General features: G+C 53.8%; 1 protein-coding gene across 1 annotated transcript in view; it reads right to left on the bottom strand.

The window, feature by feature from the left end:
* Positions 1-228: 228 nt before the first annotated feature.
* Positions 229-16,171, bottom strand: part of LOC111151315 (LIM and SH3 protein 1) — a 38,157-nt gene continuing 22,214 nt past the window's right edge. Inside the window, exons 4-7 of the mRNA XM_022509223.1 lie at positions 14,516-14,623; positions 5,475-5,601; positions 4,989-5,092; positions 229-3,099 (exon numbers count right to left, since the gene is read on the bottom strand). Of these exons, the coding sequence (XP_022364931.1) occupies positions 2,926-3,099; positions 4,989-5,092; positions 5,475-5,601; positions 14,516-14,623 (513 nt within the window). The 3' untranslated portion in view covers positions 229-2,925. The remainder of the gene's footprint in view (positions 3,100-4,988; positions 5,093-5,474; positions 5,602-14,515; positions 14,624-16,171) is intronic.

The following is a 16,171-nucleotide window of genomic DNA, read 5'->3' as shown; positions in this document are numbered from 1 at the left end:
GGAGCAGACTGGCTGGAAAATTCTGCACAAGAAGCAAGTGCCAAGTCCCCATCGCAGAACCGACTGCGGCTCCAGGCCGACAGCTTTCAAACCAGTCATCCTCTCCCTGAAGGGCATCAGGGCTGTCAGGAGGGTGCCAGGCTAAGGCCCTGAACACTTGGCACGCGTGCACATGCACACATGCACGCACACACAGCAACACTTCAGAGCCAGAGAGAAAACCAAGTCCACAGGTAAAAATTATACTTTTATTATTTGAGTCACCAGGAGAAAGATTCACTTGTGGTCCAAGTCAAATATTGAGAGTCGTTAACAGGCCAGAAAGAGTTGATCCCAAGCACAAGCCCACAAGGGAGGGGACCAGAACAGACCAAGAAAAGACAACCACCCCATATAAAAAGATGAACGGACGGCTTCACACACATACACACACATACACACACACACACACACACGGATGAAATGTTTGGACAGAGGCAAATTTCACATGGTCATTTGTTTCTTTTTAAATACAGGCTTGTGGGGTGGTATTTTTTTTTTTTTCCAGCTATTAAAAAAAAAAAAAAAAGGCCCAAAAGTGCATATGTGAGAGGATAAAGGCAGAAATGAAGCAATAAAGTCGTTTTCCCTGGAGGGACATGAGGAAGAAAATAGGAAGCAGTATGACAGAATTCACTTTTCTCACCAGTGGACTTCTTGCATTTTCTTATTGGTCCACTACAGTTATAGTCACATTCCAGCTTTGATGCATCTTCTTTCCTGGGATTAGGTTGGCCAAAGACCTTTGGAAACTGTACGAAAAGGCCAGGGACTCGACCCAGCCACCGGCTCTGTGCTCTTGTAGGGATGGATGGTTCTGGAAAGGAGCAAGGATGCCTTAGCAGCCCCTGGGTCCCTCAGCACCAGTATGACAGTCCTTCTCTCTGGGGGTGTATAAGACAAGGTCCCCTATTTTTAGGGCGGGGGGAGCAGGGGGGCCGGCAGCAAGATTCCAGTGGCTGGCCTGCCTTGTGGAAGGAAAACGAAGCGAAGGGAGAACAGGCTCCTTCTTGCTCCTCTAGGCTTTCCTCCCCTCTCTCCCCGCACAGGTCCTCCAACGACAGGACGCGTCTCTGACCTTGGTCCCCAAATCCAAGTTGTGCTTTGAGATCAAGAGGAAAGGTAACGGATGGCTCCCTCATCCCCCAGATCGTCCAACACAGACCCTCCACCTGCCTTCACCTCTGCCGGGGCCAGAGATAGAGAGAAACGGATAAGGCAGGGCTCTCCCCACCCACAATGGTCGTTTCTTCATTCTTCTGATTTGGGGAAGATATTCCAACATCAACCCCCACGCACTGAGGACCTGACGGCTGAAATTTGCCTGTAGGGTCCCCCCTCCCCTGAAGGAACAAGGAGGCAAAGATGTCAACTGTGGAGCCTGAGGGGAAGACAGGAGGGGGAGACCCAGGGTAGGTAGAGCGAGCCCAGAAGAGATGAATGAAGCCAAGCAAGGGTCATCACAGCCGCCAACGAGCGAGAGAAGGGACTTGGAAATAGCACCATCTTTCCCTTCCTCATCCCGGGGTCTGTGCTTCCAGTTTTGAAGCCCTGGGACCTTCTCCTTCTGCTTCAAGGGGGCCTGAGGTTAGTAAGGGGGAGGGCAGGGGGGGTAGCAAGGCACCCCTGGTAGGGGTGACAGAAAGGGGGGGGGAGGAAGAGGCCTAGAGCCATGGAGCCTGCCCCCACCCTCACCCCAGCAAGCTGCTGGCCCCCACATCAGCCCGGCCAATTCCACAACTACCCCCCTCCCTGACCTCTGCCCAGCACACTGGAAAGGGGGCGGGTGGGCTTCTGCCGTTTGGCAACTGAAGGAAAGGAGGAATTTTCATGCCAAAGAAGCCACCAGGGACTTCTCCCCCGCTGGGGTCCTCCCAGAGACTCCCACAGGCCTGGACCCTGACTGCCACAGATACAGAAATGCTCCTTCCCCCACAGGCAGAGTCCTGGAGAGGCTCGAAGGTTCTGTGGCTTTGCACAGTTCCAGTCCACTTGGCTTTGGGCCGAGGAGGGGCGGCTGCGGGGAGGCCTGAGACATCTTCCCATGGGGAGGAGGGGGTAGGACCCACCTAACCCAGAGCTCAGGGGGGCTGGCTCTCGGTGCAGGAGCCAGCCAGGGTGCCTGGGGACTGAGGGGAGGAGGAAGAAAAAGGGCTGTGGGAGAGAACACCCTGTTCCCCTCCTTCCTGCAGCTGTCCCTAAAAGTAAGAAAGGCGAGCACTTGACCCAAGCCATGCTTCCTAGGGAGCTCCTCGCCCACGCCCCGTGCGTGGGCAGGAGAGCAAAATCACAGTGTGAGAAGGAACACATGCAGGGAGGGATGAATGAACCCCGAAGCGGGAACGCTCCCCTCCTCTGTGGTCCTTGAGAGTGGGAGAGGGTGGTGAGGGGCCCCCTCAGAGGGCTGGCAGCCCTGTCTTTGAGAAGCAGAGGCAAAGCCCATCCCAGGGACAAGGGTGGTGGGGTCCCATCTTGGAATGTACGGAGCCCCTCCCCTGGGAGTCCTGGAAAGTTGGGGTGTAGGAGGAGGGCAGGAAGTTCTGGGTGGAGAGGGGGAGGGCAGAAAAGAGAGAAGGCAGAGGCCTGGGAGCCAATGGGTCTGCAATTCCAGACCAGCTCCCCAGGCCTCAACCTCCCCCAGAGAGGTCCACACCTGTTCCGTCCAGAGAGAAAACCAAGAAGTTGGTCAAGGGAAAAACCTGCCAGAGAAGAGCCCGCGAAAGTGGCAGAACAAGGCTTCAGTTGGCAGAAGCTGGAGGAGGGTGGGAATAAACAAGCTGTCGCGGATTTAAAAAAACAGACACTGAAGGGTGGGCAGGTCAGCCCAGGACAGATGATGCGGTGGAATGCACTGAAGACGGGCGGGGGGCGGGGCGGGGCCGGGGCTCAGATGGCCTCCACGTAGTTAGCCGGCAGCATCCCCGTGTCGCCAGTGCGCTCCACGGTCCCGTACATCCAGCCATCGTCGATCTGCTGCACGTTGACGATGGTGTCCCCGTCCTGGAAGGAGACCTCGTCCTCGTCCGCGGCGCTGTAGTCATACACAGCGCGGTACCGCTTCTGCAAGAGTGGGGATGCGGTCAGCCTGGGGCCCGGCCCTTCTTTCTAACCCTATACAGCCCAGGCCTCTGATCTGTTCATCCACTGGGATCTCAGGGGGAACTTTCCAAACTGCAGACCTGATCATGTGACTCTCCGGCTTTAAGTCCTTCAGTGGTGTTCCACCTCCTTCAGCACCAGATTTTTCTTTTTTTAAAGATTTTATTTTTAAGCAATCTCTACACCTAACGTAGACCCCGAGATCTGGAGTCCTATATTCTATGCACCCAGCCAGCCAGCACCAAATTGCAAACTTTCTCTCAAGCTGCAGAAAATAACTCCATCAACCTCGAAGGCTGTGTGTAGGGTAAGAGGTTACACCCCGCCCCACAAAGTGACCTTGGTCTCTTATCACCAACTCTGCCTCTATCTCTTGGGCTGAATTGCCGCCAGCTCCGCCTGAGTCCTGCCAGCTCCGCCTGAGTCCTGCGACAGCCTCCTCCCTAGTCTCCCTGCTTCCGCCCTCAACATGCTGCTGCCACTTCTCAGGAGCCACCCGTGAGCCTTTAAAAACAGAAATCAAAACCGTCACTCTGCATAGCTCACCAATCACAAAGGTCTTCCTGTGGCCTACAAGTCCCTGCATGATCTGACCTTATCTCCTACCTTTTTCCCCTCTAATCGCCTTGGCCTTCCTGCTGGCCCCAGGGCCTTTGCAGTTGCCGCTCTCCCTGAACCACTCACTCTCTCATCTTACTGAGGACTCTGGGGCTCTCCCTCCCAACATCCTGCTTTTTCTTCCTAGCATGTGCCGCTATCCAACCTTATATTATATACCTACTTATTTATTGCCTCCTTATTTGTCTCCCTGACTGAAATACAAGCTCCAAGACAGCAGGAAGGTGGTCTTTTATTCAGTGCCAAATCCCTCTTGTCCAAAACAGGTTTAGCGAGTATTAGAAGGACTGGCTGGTCTATCTGGAATCTTATCCTACAGATGACTTCTCAGTCCTGCCCAGCAGCCCCGTGGCATGGACACTCCCTTGTTTACCCCCTTGTGTCCAGGGCATGAGGCTCCAGGAGGACGGGTATCTCAGGCTATTTCACTTCTCTAAGTATAGTGTCTCCTACTTCTTCCTCCCAGGAACCGAGCACAGAGGAGCTGAACGCAGCCAGGAGCTCAGGCTGGGGGGGCCCAGCAGCCCCCTCAGTGGGACAGGCGGCAGGACTTACAGACCAGGGACTTCAACTTTAAGGACAGTAAGCCTGGTCCTGCCCCAGTTCCTATTTTGCTCATCACTGACCTGGCAGCATCGCTGAGCGCCGGCTCTGCGCCCGGTTCAGAGCCGCTGAACCAAGAGGACGCGGCCCGGCCCGCACTGAGCAGCAAACCCAGCAGGGGAGGCAGACACAAGTTAACAAACAGAACATTCTGAGTTGCCAAAAGTGCTCTGAAGAGAACCAGTGGTGGGGAGTGACAGATGTGTCAGGGGAGACCCATCTGACATTGGGGGGTTTAGGAGGACCCCTTGGAGGCAGGACTGAGATCTAAAGGATGTGGTGAGGCTTGGGGGTCATCCTCATGAGGAGTGGGGAGCAGGAGGCAGGAAACTGAGCAGGGGAGGTGACTTGTGCAACGTACACCCAGAGCTGGAGCGCTGGGCCCCAATCCCAGCCCAGGGCTGGGTGCCTTGACCACACAGGTCTCTTATCACCTGCAGAAGGCAAAAGGAGCTGGGGTCAAAGATCAGGGGAAGCCAGGCCTCCAGGTTGGGTTTCTTAAGGAGAATCTAAGAACTGTGACCACGAAGGCTTTCCCTGGGCCCATCCGCCTCTGGCTTCCCCAGACTTCTGACCCCCATTCCAACTCCCGGCTCCAGGATCTCTCCCACTTGGCCACAGCTACTTACCCCGCCCCCGCCTGGGGCCCTGCATGGTATGGAGACGGGGGCAGCAGGCTCCTTGTAGCCACCATAGGATTGTGCCACCGGCTGCTGCTGGGGCTGCTGGTAAACTGCAAGATGGGAGAGACGAGGCTCAGAAACCCAATCCCTCCCTCAGCCCCCTCCCCAAGAAGCCCCTATCATGCGTTTCCACCCCCCACAACCTTACTCAGCCCCCACTTCTCAAAGGCTCATCTGTCTGCATATGTACATCTGCTGGTGTTGCACACTCTCCAACAGGGGCCGTACCTCTGCCAACATGCTGGCACCCGGCACGGACCCTGACCCGGGTGCTCACTGCCCCACTGGGAGGGGGCCTGAGGGTTTGTAAGAGGGTGTGTGAGGTTGTGTGTGTGTGTGTGTGTACAGAGGGATTCTTGCCAACCTCCTCCCCATCCCAAAGCTGGCCTGGTCTCAGGCCCTCTGCCTAAATAGGGGCACTGGCTTGCTCACCTGGGGCGCTAGCTGGGATGTGGTGGGGCGGCTGCTGCTGCTCTTGGGTGTCTCGGCGCTCAGACTCCATGCCCTCACCCCCGCTGGGGGCCATGCGGCTCTTCTCAAACTCCTCGTGGTATTTTATCTGCAGTGGCAGAGAGCGCTGGGTAAAGGACTCACAGCAAACCAACCAAAGCTCCTTTCCTGTGGCCACTTAAGATCTCCCAGGAGAGGAGAGACTCCCCAAGGGCTACAGGCAGACGGGACCAGATTCCTGTGGCTACTTAACCTTGCTGGGCCTCAGTTTCCACCTCTGTAAAATAGGACATCGGAGCCCACCTCTGGTGTTGCTGCAGGACGACAAGAATGCCCGCTCACTGGTACCTGCTGGGTGCCAGGCACTGTGCTGGGTTATACCTCCCAGGCCCATTTTAGCCTGTCAGCACCTGGGAGGGGGATATATGACAGTCCCTGACTAACCAACAAGAAGGAAACGAAGGCACTGACAAGTTAAATGAGGGAGGAGAGCAAACCCTGCCCTGTTCTCTGGAGCAGAAGGAACCAGTGACTCTGGGCCCCAAGGCCTGATGGGAGCTGTCCTGGCCCAGGGCAGTCCCTTTTGGCCATCCTCTCCCACTTGCTCTGCTCCCTTCTCTCCCACTCAGTGGCATTCGCTTTGCCAGGAGGGCAAGAATTGACACTTAGCCAGGCAGGGCTTACGTTTACTAGACCCGGGCTAAAGGTCTAGAGGTGTGACCAAGGAGAACAGGGCACAGCATCTGTGGCTCGCTGGGAGGCCCGGCTGGGAGGCCCGGCTGGGAGGCCCAGCTGGAAGGACGGGCAGGGCGGGGGTAACACCTCACCTAGGAGTCTGGGTCCTGACGAGCCCCTCCTTTCTCTGCCCCTTCTCTTCGAGCCAGAGCAGGGACTCACCCCCAAATGGTGAGATGGGCTGAGTGTATTATGGGCTGACCATATTACTTAGGGGGAAGCAGCCAGCCCTGGCCAGACTAAAAACTGACAGGCTCCCTCAACTCCTGCTCAGAAGGGCACCCAGGAGGGAAGTTTTCAGACATAAGCCCAGTGCCTTGCTCTAACATTCTGAAGACAAGAGCCAAAGCCGAGTGTCCCCGAGCCCCACTCCCTCAGTGACTCCTGTCCATTGGCTGGAGAGGGGGCGCGGCGACAAGGAGCAAGGCCACCCCTCCTGAAGTCTTGAGGCTCACAAGGCAACTGCCCTTCCGACTTTTGTCCTAGGGGTTAGAAGGGTGAGCTTCCTGTGTTTACTTTCTGTGGAAGAGACGAGACCTGACCCCGGGAGCCAGTGACCAGGGGAGGGAGAGCACATGCGTAGAAGCAAAGGCCTGCACTAGGGGGACAGCTGTCCCTAATGCTGGGGGCCCAGCTTCCCTGCATGGCAGCCACCTCCTCTGGGTGTGAAGGGGTGACAGAGAGCCCTGGGGGAGAGGGTACTTCCGTCCCAGTTCCTCTGCTGTACTCAGGAGCCAACGCCTAGAGCTATTCCCAGTCAGTGTCCTACAGACTCAGTCCCTCAGCACGAGAGTGGTGCCCCTCCCACGCCTCATCCCTGGAAGGTCATCAGCTTTTTGCTTACTCATGTGACCCTGGGAGAGTCCCTACCGGTCTGGGCCTCAGTTTCCTGATCTGTAAACTGTACCAGCTGTTCCCAGGAGGTCCTGAGGCTCCAGACCAGGTCCAGCAACCAAACCAGACTCTAGAGCTGAAAGCAAGTATGGACATGCATGCAGTTCCATGAGCGGCTGCTAGAATCGCTCTTGGTGCTTAGAAAACCACGACCCAGGATAAATATTTCTAAATTAGGGCCAGCTAGCTGCCCCAGGTGGATGGAGTTGTGGCAGCCTGAACATAGCAGAACCCTGCCCACCACCACCGATGTACACACCATCTGTTAGTGTTAATACCAAGAACCTTCCCCTTTGCTTGGCGACTCATACAGAGTGCTTGAAGGCTCTTTCCGTCATCATCTCCCCCGGCCCTGGTGATAATCCCCCCTTCACCCTGGGGCAGGTACACTTTCATTCCTGCTTTACAGAAGACGGACAGGTGCTCAGAATTTCAATGACTTCCCAAGACAGAGCTTTCATTACTCAGGAAGGGCCGAGGTTGGTGACACAGGGACATGGTCACGGGGGACAGGCCTGAGCCCAGGGGCAGGTGCGGAGTGGGGGGGGGGCACGTGCCCAAGGCCACCCCTCACCCCACTTCACGGCTTCGGTTTGGGCATAAATGTGAGTGGTGTACCTCTCACCTGAATGGGGGTGATGACCCCAAGGTCACCCTAACTTTGAGGGGAGACGAGGCAGCGTGGCAGGGAAAGTGGGGTGCAGCCCCTCTGCCTGGGCCCACTGGGAGAAGACGCCACCACTCTCCACATCCTCTCCCTCCCTTCCCCAGCAAATGAGAAAACTGTGTTCTGTCTTTGCCGGCCTACCGAATGGCATGAGAAGCCAACAGGCACGCTAAAGGGAGTTAGCCTATCCGAAAGGGAAAGAAACATTTTCCAGACTCCAGGGGTCTGGCTCGTCCCTGTTCCACATTTGGCAGAGTTGGATCTTCCAAGAGCCCTGAATGGGGGTCACCACAAACCCAGAGATGTCACCTAGGGCCTCAGCTTAAGAACTGTCACAGCCAACAGGGTAGCTCAGTCGGTTAAGCATCCCACTCTTGGTTTTGGGTCAGGTCATGATCTCATGGGTCATTGGATCAAGCCCTGTGTCGGGCTCTGCGCTCAGCATGGAATCTGCTTGAAAGCTTCTCTCCCTCTGCCCTTCCCCCCAACTCTCTCTCTCGATATGTCTCTCTCAAATAAGTAAACCTTTTAAAAAATAAGGAACTGTCATGGGCCCCCAAGCACCCTGTTCTATGCCCAGAAGATCCAAGTGCACGTGGGTTGAGAGGCTAGGACTCGGGGGTGACCAGTGGAGGGTCCATTCCATGGCTAAATATAGAATCCCATTTTCTCTGCTAGCCCACATTCTGTTTTCTGAACCCCTGCTCCTGATTGTGGTGGAAAACGGAGGTCTGACACCGCACGGCACTCTCACATGACTCTACATCATTGGCCACAAGGGAACACAGGCTCTGGATGGAATCATTAACTCACCAGCCAGAGTCTATTATTTTTAATAATTTTTTTTTTTAACGTCTCCCACTCTCTGAGGGCCAATTGTGTGTCCTTACATGGATTACTCATTTCCTTTTCTCAGCCAGTCCTACGACTGTGTATCACTATCATGCCCCCTCCCCACCCCCAGTTTTCTAGATGGGGAAACCAGGTAACGGGCGGAGTTAGCAGAATCCAGCTCTCATATCGCATCCATACTTCACAACTACCATGCAATACTGCTCCCTACTACAGACTAACAGTATTTTGTTTTTAAAACAAATGTGAATCTGTGTTCACCTTCATTAGTCATCAGAGAAATCACTGCAGGTTAAAACCACAGTAAGATTCCACTACACACAATCAAAATGGCTAAAGTGAGCAAGTCAAGGTGAGGAGGCAGAGCAATGGGAACTCATCACTGCTGGCTGGAGGGGAAATCAGTACCCACTTCAAAATTAGATCAGCATTATCTGGCAAGGTGAAGGATCATAAACTCTAAGACCCAGCAGCAATTCCACTCCACAGGAACCCCAAGAAATATGTATGCAGACATCCAGAGCATGTGGAAGCAATCTCAAATCCAACACCAGTATCAATAAAATGTATTAAGCATTAAATGGAATATTATACAGCAACGAAAAAGAATGGCGTGTAGCTACATGCAAGTACATCCATGAATCTTTAAACCCAGTGTTGACCAAAAGAAGAAAGACACAAAAAGAATACCTAGTATATGTTCAGAATCAGGAAAAACAAAACTACAGCATTTAGTAATACACAGTAACATATTAAAATTCGAAAAAAGAGGGGCGCCTGGGTGGTTCGGTCTGTTAAGCTGAGTGTCTGACTTTAGCTTGGGTCATGATCCCAGGGTCCTGGGGATCGAGCCCTACATCGGGCTCCCTGCTCTGCAAGGAGTCTGCTTCTCCCTCTCCTTTCTGCCTGCCGCTCCCCCTGCTTGTGCTCTCTCTGTCAAATAAATAAAATCTTAAGAATAAAATAAAATTTTAACTAGAAAAAATAAATCACAGCACACACTCTCAAAAATTATACACCGGTTGTTCCACGAGCCTGTGTCCAGGTCATCTGACCCTGGGCATGGAATTTCTGTTTGATGTTACTACTTAACTACTGACTAGGCCCAGCCCCTAAAGACTGAAGCCAACTTAACCAGAATATGGGCTGCTCATTATTTTTCTTTTTTTTTTAAGATTTTATTTATTTGACAGAGATCACAAGCAGGCAGAGAGGCAGGCAGAGAGAGAGGAAGGGAAACAGGCTCCCCGCTGAGCAGAGAGCCCGATGTGGGGCTTGATCCCAGGACCCTGGGATCATAACCCGAGCCGAAGGCAGAGGCTTTAACCCACTGAGCCACCCAGGCCCCCTGCTCATTATTTTTCACTGATATAAACGCAAAGCATTTATGCCTGTGTCAAAGATATTCCCAAAGTTTATGGTTTTATGGTCCTGTAGAACACTACCGAGTTCTGCAGATAATCGCAGGGTACCAACCAGTTCCGGTCTCATTGTATCCAGCACTTTCTTTCACTGATTAGGCAGCACATCTGCCTGTCCTAACCTCCAGCATAATTAATTAAGTGAAATATAGGAGAGGTGCTCACTGTATGAGAGCTAGGTTTTTAGCACTTTAAAAACTCTATGCTGGGGCGCCTGGGTGGCTCTGTGGGTTAAACCTCTGCCTTTGGCTCAGGTCATGACCTCAGGGTCCTGGGACCTGTGGGTGGGGAGCCTGTTTCCCCCTTTCTCTCTGCCTCTCTGCCTACTTGTGATCTCTCTCTGTCAAATAAATAAAATCTTAAAAGAAAAAAAAAAAAAACACCACAAAACTCTATTCTAAGAGGAGTTCGGGTTGTGGCGGTGGGCGGGGGCGGGGTTTCAGGAATGTTTCTTGACTTGCACAGTGAGCACAGGTGTTCCCTCGGTGTTACTGGGTGTTAACGTTTCACAGAAAAGACACAGGGTTATATCTAGAAAATCAATATATAAGAAGATACAGAGGTAAACAAAACCAGAACTTCCCCACTGTTTAGCAGGGGCTCAGCCATGAAAATTTCCCAGTGCATTAGAGCCACTGGTGCTTGGGACCAAAGGTCCTTCCAGAAGGATACGCTGCATCCCAGAGCACACAGCCCTGACATCCCAACCCTTCCCATGCCTTTAACTAAGACACAGTTCCCCCAGAAGTACAACTTACTGGACCCCCCTTAAAAGTTTTCACACATTCTCAGTACCAGACAATGGCCTAACTTTTCAACCAAGCTTTATCCCCTGCCTCTTCCTGAGCCACAGTGAGGAAAGTGGACAGGTCTGCCTTTACAGAGATGGTAACTGTACTGACCACACTGATCTGACGGATGACAGACTGCACACATCCAAGGCCTTTAACCATTATTCCTCTGGGGATGCAATCTCATCCCTTCATAAGATGGTCTGACCTCTCCGGGAGCAGCTGGGGGTCACTGGGTGCTAACCTGGGAATCGAGTGACCAGCCACACAGAGGACACTATTTTGGATACTAAGCAAAAGGTGTGGCTCTCTCTAAACACTATCTTTGCCCCCAACTCTTCTGGAGGTTGGGACAACCTCACAGTGGCTCTCACCATGGCTTCGAGCTCCCTGAGAGTTCGGGGATATGGCCGGGCCTGGCAATCCCTGACTTAAGGCTTGAGAAAGCATTTTTTTTTAAGATTTTATTTATTTATTTGACAGAGAGACACAGCGAGAGAGGGAACATAAACAGGGGGAGAGGGAGAGGGAGAAGCAGGCTTCCCGTGGAGCAGGGAGCCTGATGTGGGGCTCGATCCCAGGACTCTGGGATCATGACCTGAGCCGAAGGCAGTCGCTCAATGACTGAGCTACCCAGGCACCCCGAGAAAGTTTTCAAGCTTTTTAAGTAACAGCTCTCAAACTTCACTGAGCATCCTCCGAACGCAGCGAATGTGCTTAAAATGCTGGTTCCTTGACTGCGGCTCAGGTCATGATCTCAGAGTCATGGGATGGAGCCATGTCGGGCTCCCCACTCAGCCAGGAGTCTGCTTGGGATTCTCTCCTTCTCCCTCTGCCCCTCTCCCTGTGCTCTCTCTCAAATAAATAAATCTTAAAAAAATAATAATAAGGGGCGCCTGGGTGGCTCAGCGGGTTAAAGCCTCTGCCTTCAGCTCGGGTCGTGATCCCAGAGTCCTGGGATCGAGTCCCACATCGGGCTCTCTGCTCGGCGGGGAGCCTGCTTCCTCCTCTCTCTCTCTCTCTGCCTGCCTCTCTGCCTGCTTGTGATCTCTGTCTGTCGAATAAATAAATAAAATCTTTAAAAAAAATAATAATAATTAAAAAAAATAAAATGCTGGTTCCTGGGTCGGGCTCCCAGAGATGCGGAGTCAGCAGCCTATGAGGAGCCGGCCTGTGGGCCTGCACTGTCAATAAACCTTCTCACATCGGGACATCTGGGTGGGTTAGCTGGTTAAGTGCCCGACTGTTGGTCTGGGCTCAGGTCATGATCTCAAGATTATGAGATCGAGCCCCACATCGGGCTCTGTGCTCAGTCCGGGACTCTGCCACAGATTCTCTCTCTCTGCTCCTCTTCCCCTGTGCATGCACTCTCTTTCTCAAATAAATAAATAGGGGCGCCTGGGTGGCTCAGTGGGTTAAAGCCTCTGCCTTCGGTTCGGGTCATGATCTCAGGGTCCTGGGATCGAGCCCCGCATTGAGCTCTCTACTCAGCAGGGAGCCTGCTCCCCCCCCACCCCGCCTGCTGCTCTGCCTACTCGTGATCTCTGTTTCTCAAATAAATAAATAAAATCTTTCAAATAAATAAATAAGTAAGTTCTTTAAAACAAAACAAGACCAAAAAAACCTCTCCCATGTGATTTTAGTACAGTCGTTTACTGAGGCCACATCTGACAGACTAACTGCGTTCACTAAAACTGAGAGCCCTCCAGCTTTGTGGTCACACCTCAGACATCCCAGCTAAAGCTGCAAAAAGCAGAACCCCGTCAGGTTCAAGCCACTTCCCCCACCTCGGAGCAGAGGACAATCAGCTAATGGCAGCCCTGTGGTTAATGATAAGATGGTTATCGCCTTAGGTGTAGATGTCTTGGCCATAGTGAGTTCAGTTACCAGAGCTCCTCAGATGTTAACACCTCCAATAACTGGGTATGGAATATTCTGGAAGCCTTCCAGAAAGGGAGGCAGGGATGACTGGGCTCGCTTGTCTTCTGCCTCTAAAAGCCACAGGCTGGAAGCAATGAGTAAATGTGCTGGGGAACTGGGGTTGTAGATGAGAGCACGTGTCCTTGCAATGGAAACACCATAGAGGCCTGGAGAGTCAAGACTCCAGCTTTGCGAGCCATTCCACGTTTTCCCCACTGCCCAAGGCTTTCCCCCTCCCTCCCACTTGTCGTGTGGAGAGCTGCAAGACACAGACCTTCTTTAACCCTCTTTACCCTTCAGAGAGTCTGGGCAACATCCGTGGGGAAGCTCTAGGGTACGAGGCTAGGCCCTGGCTTATAAAGCAACTGAAACAGGTTTTACTTAGAGAGAGAGTGAGAGAGAAAGTATGTGTGTCTGGGTGGGGGGGGTGAATTTGAGCTCTCCTAGCCCAAGGGAAGCTCTCCATTTCCTTAAGCCACAAATTTCAAACCATAGGTCAACGGCCTTGTTGCAAAACCCACTTAGTTACCCATTTAGTTAAGTCTGCAGCAAGCATCTTTATAAGATAAAATAGAACAGAATATAGATATCTAAATCCTCTCCAAGGACTCTTCGAGGAAAGCTCTGATTCGGTTTTCTCTCTAAATAAATAAGCAGGCCTGTTTGGTGGGTCACCATGTGAAATGTATGTCGTATCGTAGGTTGCAAAGTCTAAAAGCCACTGACTTGGGCCTGACTGGTTCTCCTGGCCCTAAGCCCTTGCCCTGGAACCCACACGAGCCACTGCAGAGTCACTCTAAGCACAGTGCCACCAAGGAGGCTGGGGGAGGGCTCTGGAGGCGGGGGGGGGGGTGCCACAGGGGGCCTGCCTGAATCCCAGACCCTCCACCCCAAGTGACCTTGGGTAACCTGCCGACTCCTTTCTGTTCTAGACATAAAGACAACCGTTTGCCCAGGCCTTCATTTGTAGGACTGCCCCCCCCCCCCCCCCCCCCCCCCCGCGGGCCGGGCCCACACTGCCATTCTGTGCCCTAGGACCCTGGGCCACGGGGCCACGGGGCTCGCAGCCCAGGTTCATAGCATGTGCCCCAACCCCCTCCCGCCCCCGCCCCCCGCAGTTTCACTGCAAACTCAGATACACAGGCGGCAGGTCTGTGGCTCTGCAAGGCAGGAAACCAATGCCTATTCCCCGGCCACAGGTGCCACGGCCCCGAGATCAACCACCCACGCTTTATACCCAGCGCCGCCACCTCGACATGCCGACCATCCCTAGCCCAGGGGGACGGGGCCGGCCAGCAAAGCCAGCTGGGGTTTTTACACAGGAAGGAAGAGCAAGCCGAGGTGGGGGTGGAGGCCGAGGGAGGGCGGAAATACTGCAGTATCAGCACCCAGAGACAGACGAAAGGGGGGCCGGCCCCTCCCCACCTAGCCACCCAGTTATGACCTTCGTGCTCTGACAAACAGTCCGTCTGGACCCTGACGCCCACCACAGCCGTGGTCGGGGGGGGCACTTTATTAGAGAGGGTGGGGAGAGCTTTAGCACACGGGCCGTCCCTGTACAAAAGCTGAGTGCTTTTCCAGTAGAAGTGCCATGTAGGCCCAGGGTGGAACGGGGGAATATGGGGGTGCACAGAAAAAAGGCAAGTGGGAAGCCTAGACCCTTCCTTCTTCTTGACAGCTGTCACCCAGGCGGGCCCGGGGAAGTGGGGTAGTGGGGGTCCCACAGCAGGCAAGGGAGCGTACGTTACTGATCTGGTCCTGGGTCTTCTTGATTCTCTGGAGTTCGGGTGTGTCCGCCACCACGCTGAACCCTTTGCCCTTGTTCTTCTCGAACTCCTCCTTGTAGCGCACCTGGAGGACCAAGTTGTGGAGAGGGATTAGCGTCAAGACACGGGTGGCAGAGGGCCCCAGCCCACGGCCACCTCCGACGGAACAACCAGCCAGGATGGAGACCCTGACCAGAAATTCCCTGTAGTGACGTCCACCGTCCCCGCACCCCGAAATCAAAGCAGGAGCCTTAGCCAAAAAGTGTTCGACTACTAACAATAACCCACGGAAATGTATTCAGTGCCTTCCGAGTGCCAAGTGCTTTACATGAATTACCTCAAGTCAGTCTGCTAGCTCCGTTTTGCAGATGAAGAAACTAAGCCAGAGAGAGGCAAAGCCCCCTGCCAAGGTCATACAGCTCGGAAATCAAGTCCAGAATCACCAGGGTGCAAACTCTCGGCTGCCTGACTCCCAACCCTTCCCCGCTGACCTATCCTGTGTGAAAGCTATAGGAAGAAGGTACTTTCCAGAGCTCCAAAGGCTGCCCCAGCCCTCCTCACCCTAGCCAGGATGTGGCCCGACCCACCAAGAACCCAGAGAAGTCTTGAAGCGCCCAGCTGAGCGAAGGCTGTGCCAAGTGACAAAGCCGGCACCCAGAAAGGAGGGCGGAGAGACAGCCACTCGGAAGGACTCCATCAATGAGCCTTTGACGGGCCCGGCGGCTTCCTGGAGCCTGCCAGGCCTGCTTCTAAGGTCAATGCCGCACGAGGAGATGACATCGGTGGGGGCAGACACAGGACTTCGGAACAGGGTTCCAAGCTCCGGGAAAGAACCCTACCCTCCAGCACTGCCTTCCTCTCCTGAGAAATTCACGGAAACTCAAGTACCTGAGGGACTCGAGTCAGACCTAAGAAAGGACTTCCCGAACGCTAATGGAATTGAAATATGAAGAATATCTCATTCTCCCCAGGGGGTTTTAAAGAACGGAATGGAGGCTAGAAACGCTCATGGGACACAGAACAGTTCCTTGGTTTCCAGAGACTTCACCGTCCACTCCTGAGCCACCAGCTGTTCCAGCCCCACCAGCTGCCTGGATTGCCTCCGGGTGTGTGTGTGTTTGTGTGTGTGTGTGCGCGCGCGCGTGTGCGCACTGTCCTAGAAGCAGGTCAGCCCAGGACACGAGGCCTGGGGCCTTGGGAGTTTCCAGGATGGGATGCCCAGGCAGCTCACAGGCGTGGAGTCAGGAGTCACCTGGCCACACCGCTGAGCTGCACCCTGACCCAACCCACGACAACATTCTTGGATTCATCCGGCCACACCCGCCAGTTCCTCTGCACACCGCCCAGGGGTCAGAGGTCCTTGTTCATCCTCTGGAGCCCAGCTTACCCACCCAAGGGGTTCTCAATCCTACAAGGTCTCAGAAGCGCCCTTGTTTATTTATTTATTTTAAACAAGCCCCTTCATTCTGATCCAGACTGAAAACCAAGGCCTGGATGTGCCAGTTCCCATCAGACTGCAAGTTAACACAGTAATACATGGACTGACCCACCCCCAAGGGCCCAGAACTGCCCCCAGCATCAACTCTTCCAGAAAGCCCTGGAACAGCATGGTGACCTTTAGTGCTGAGGGCAG

This window comes from Enhydra lutris, unplaced genomic scaffold (genome assembly GCF_002288905.1).
Source record: "Enhydra lutris kenyoni isolate GAN:26980312 unplaced genomic scaffold, ASM228890v2 scaffoldscaffold26, whole genome shotgun sequence".
Classification (NCBI taxonomy): domain Eukaryota; kingdom Metazoa; phylum Chordata; class Mammalia; order Carnivora; family Mustelidae; genus Enhydra; species Enhydra lutris.
The sequence above is the reverse complement of the archived record's forward strand: the minus strand, read 5'-3'. Positions and strand labels throughout refer to the sequence as shown.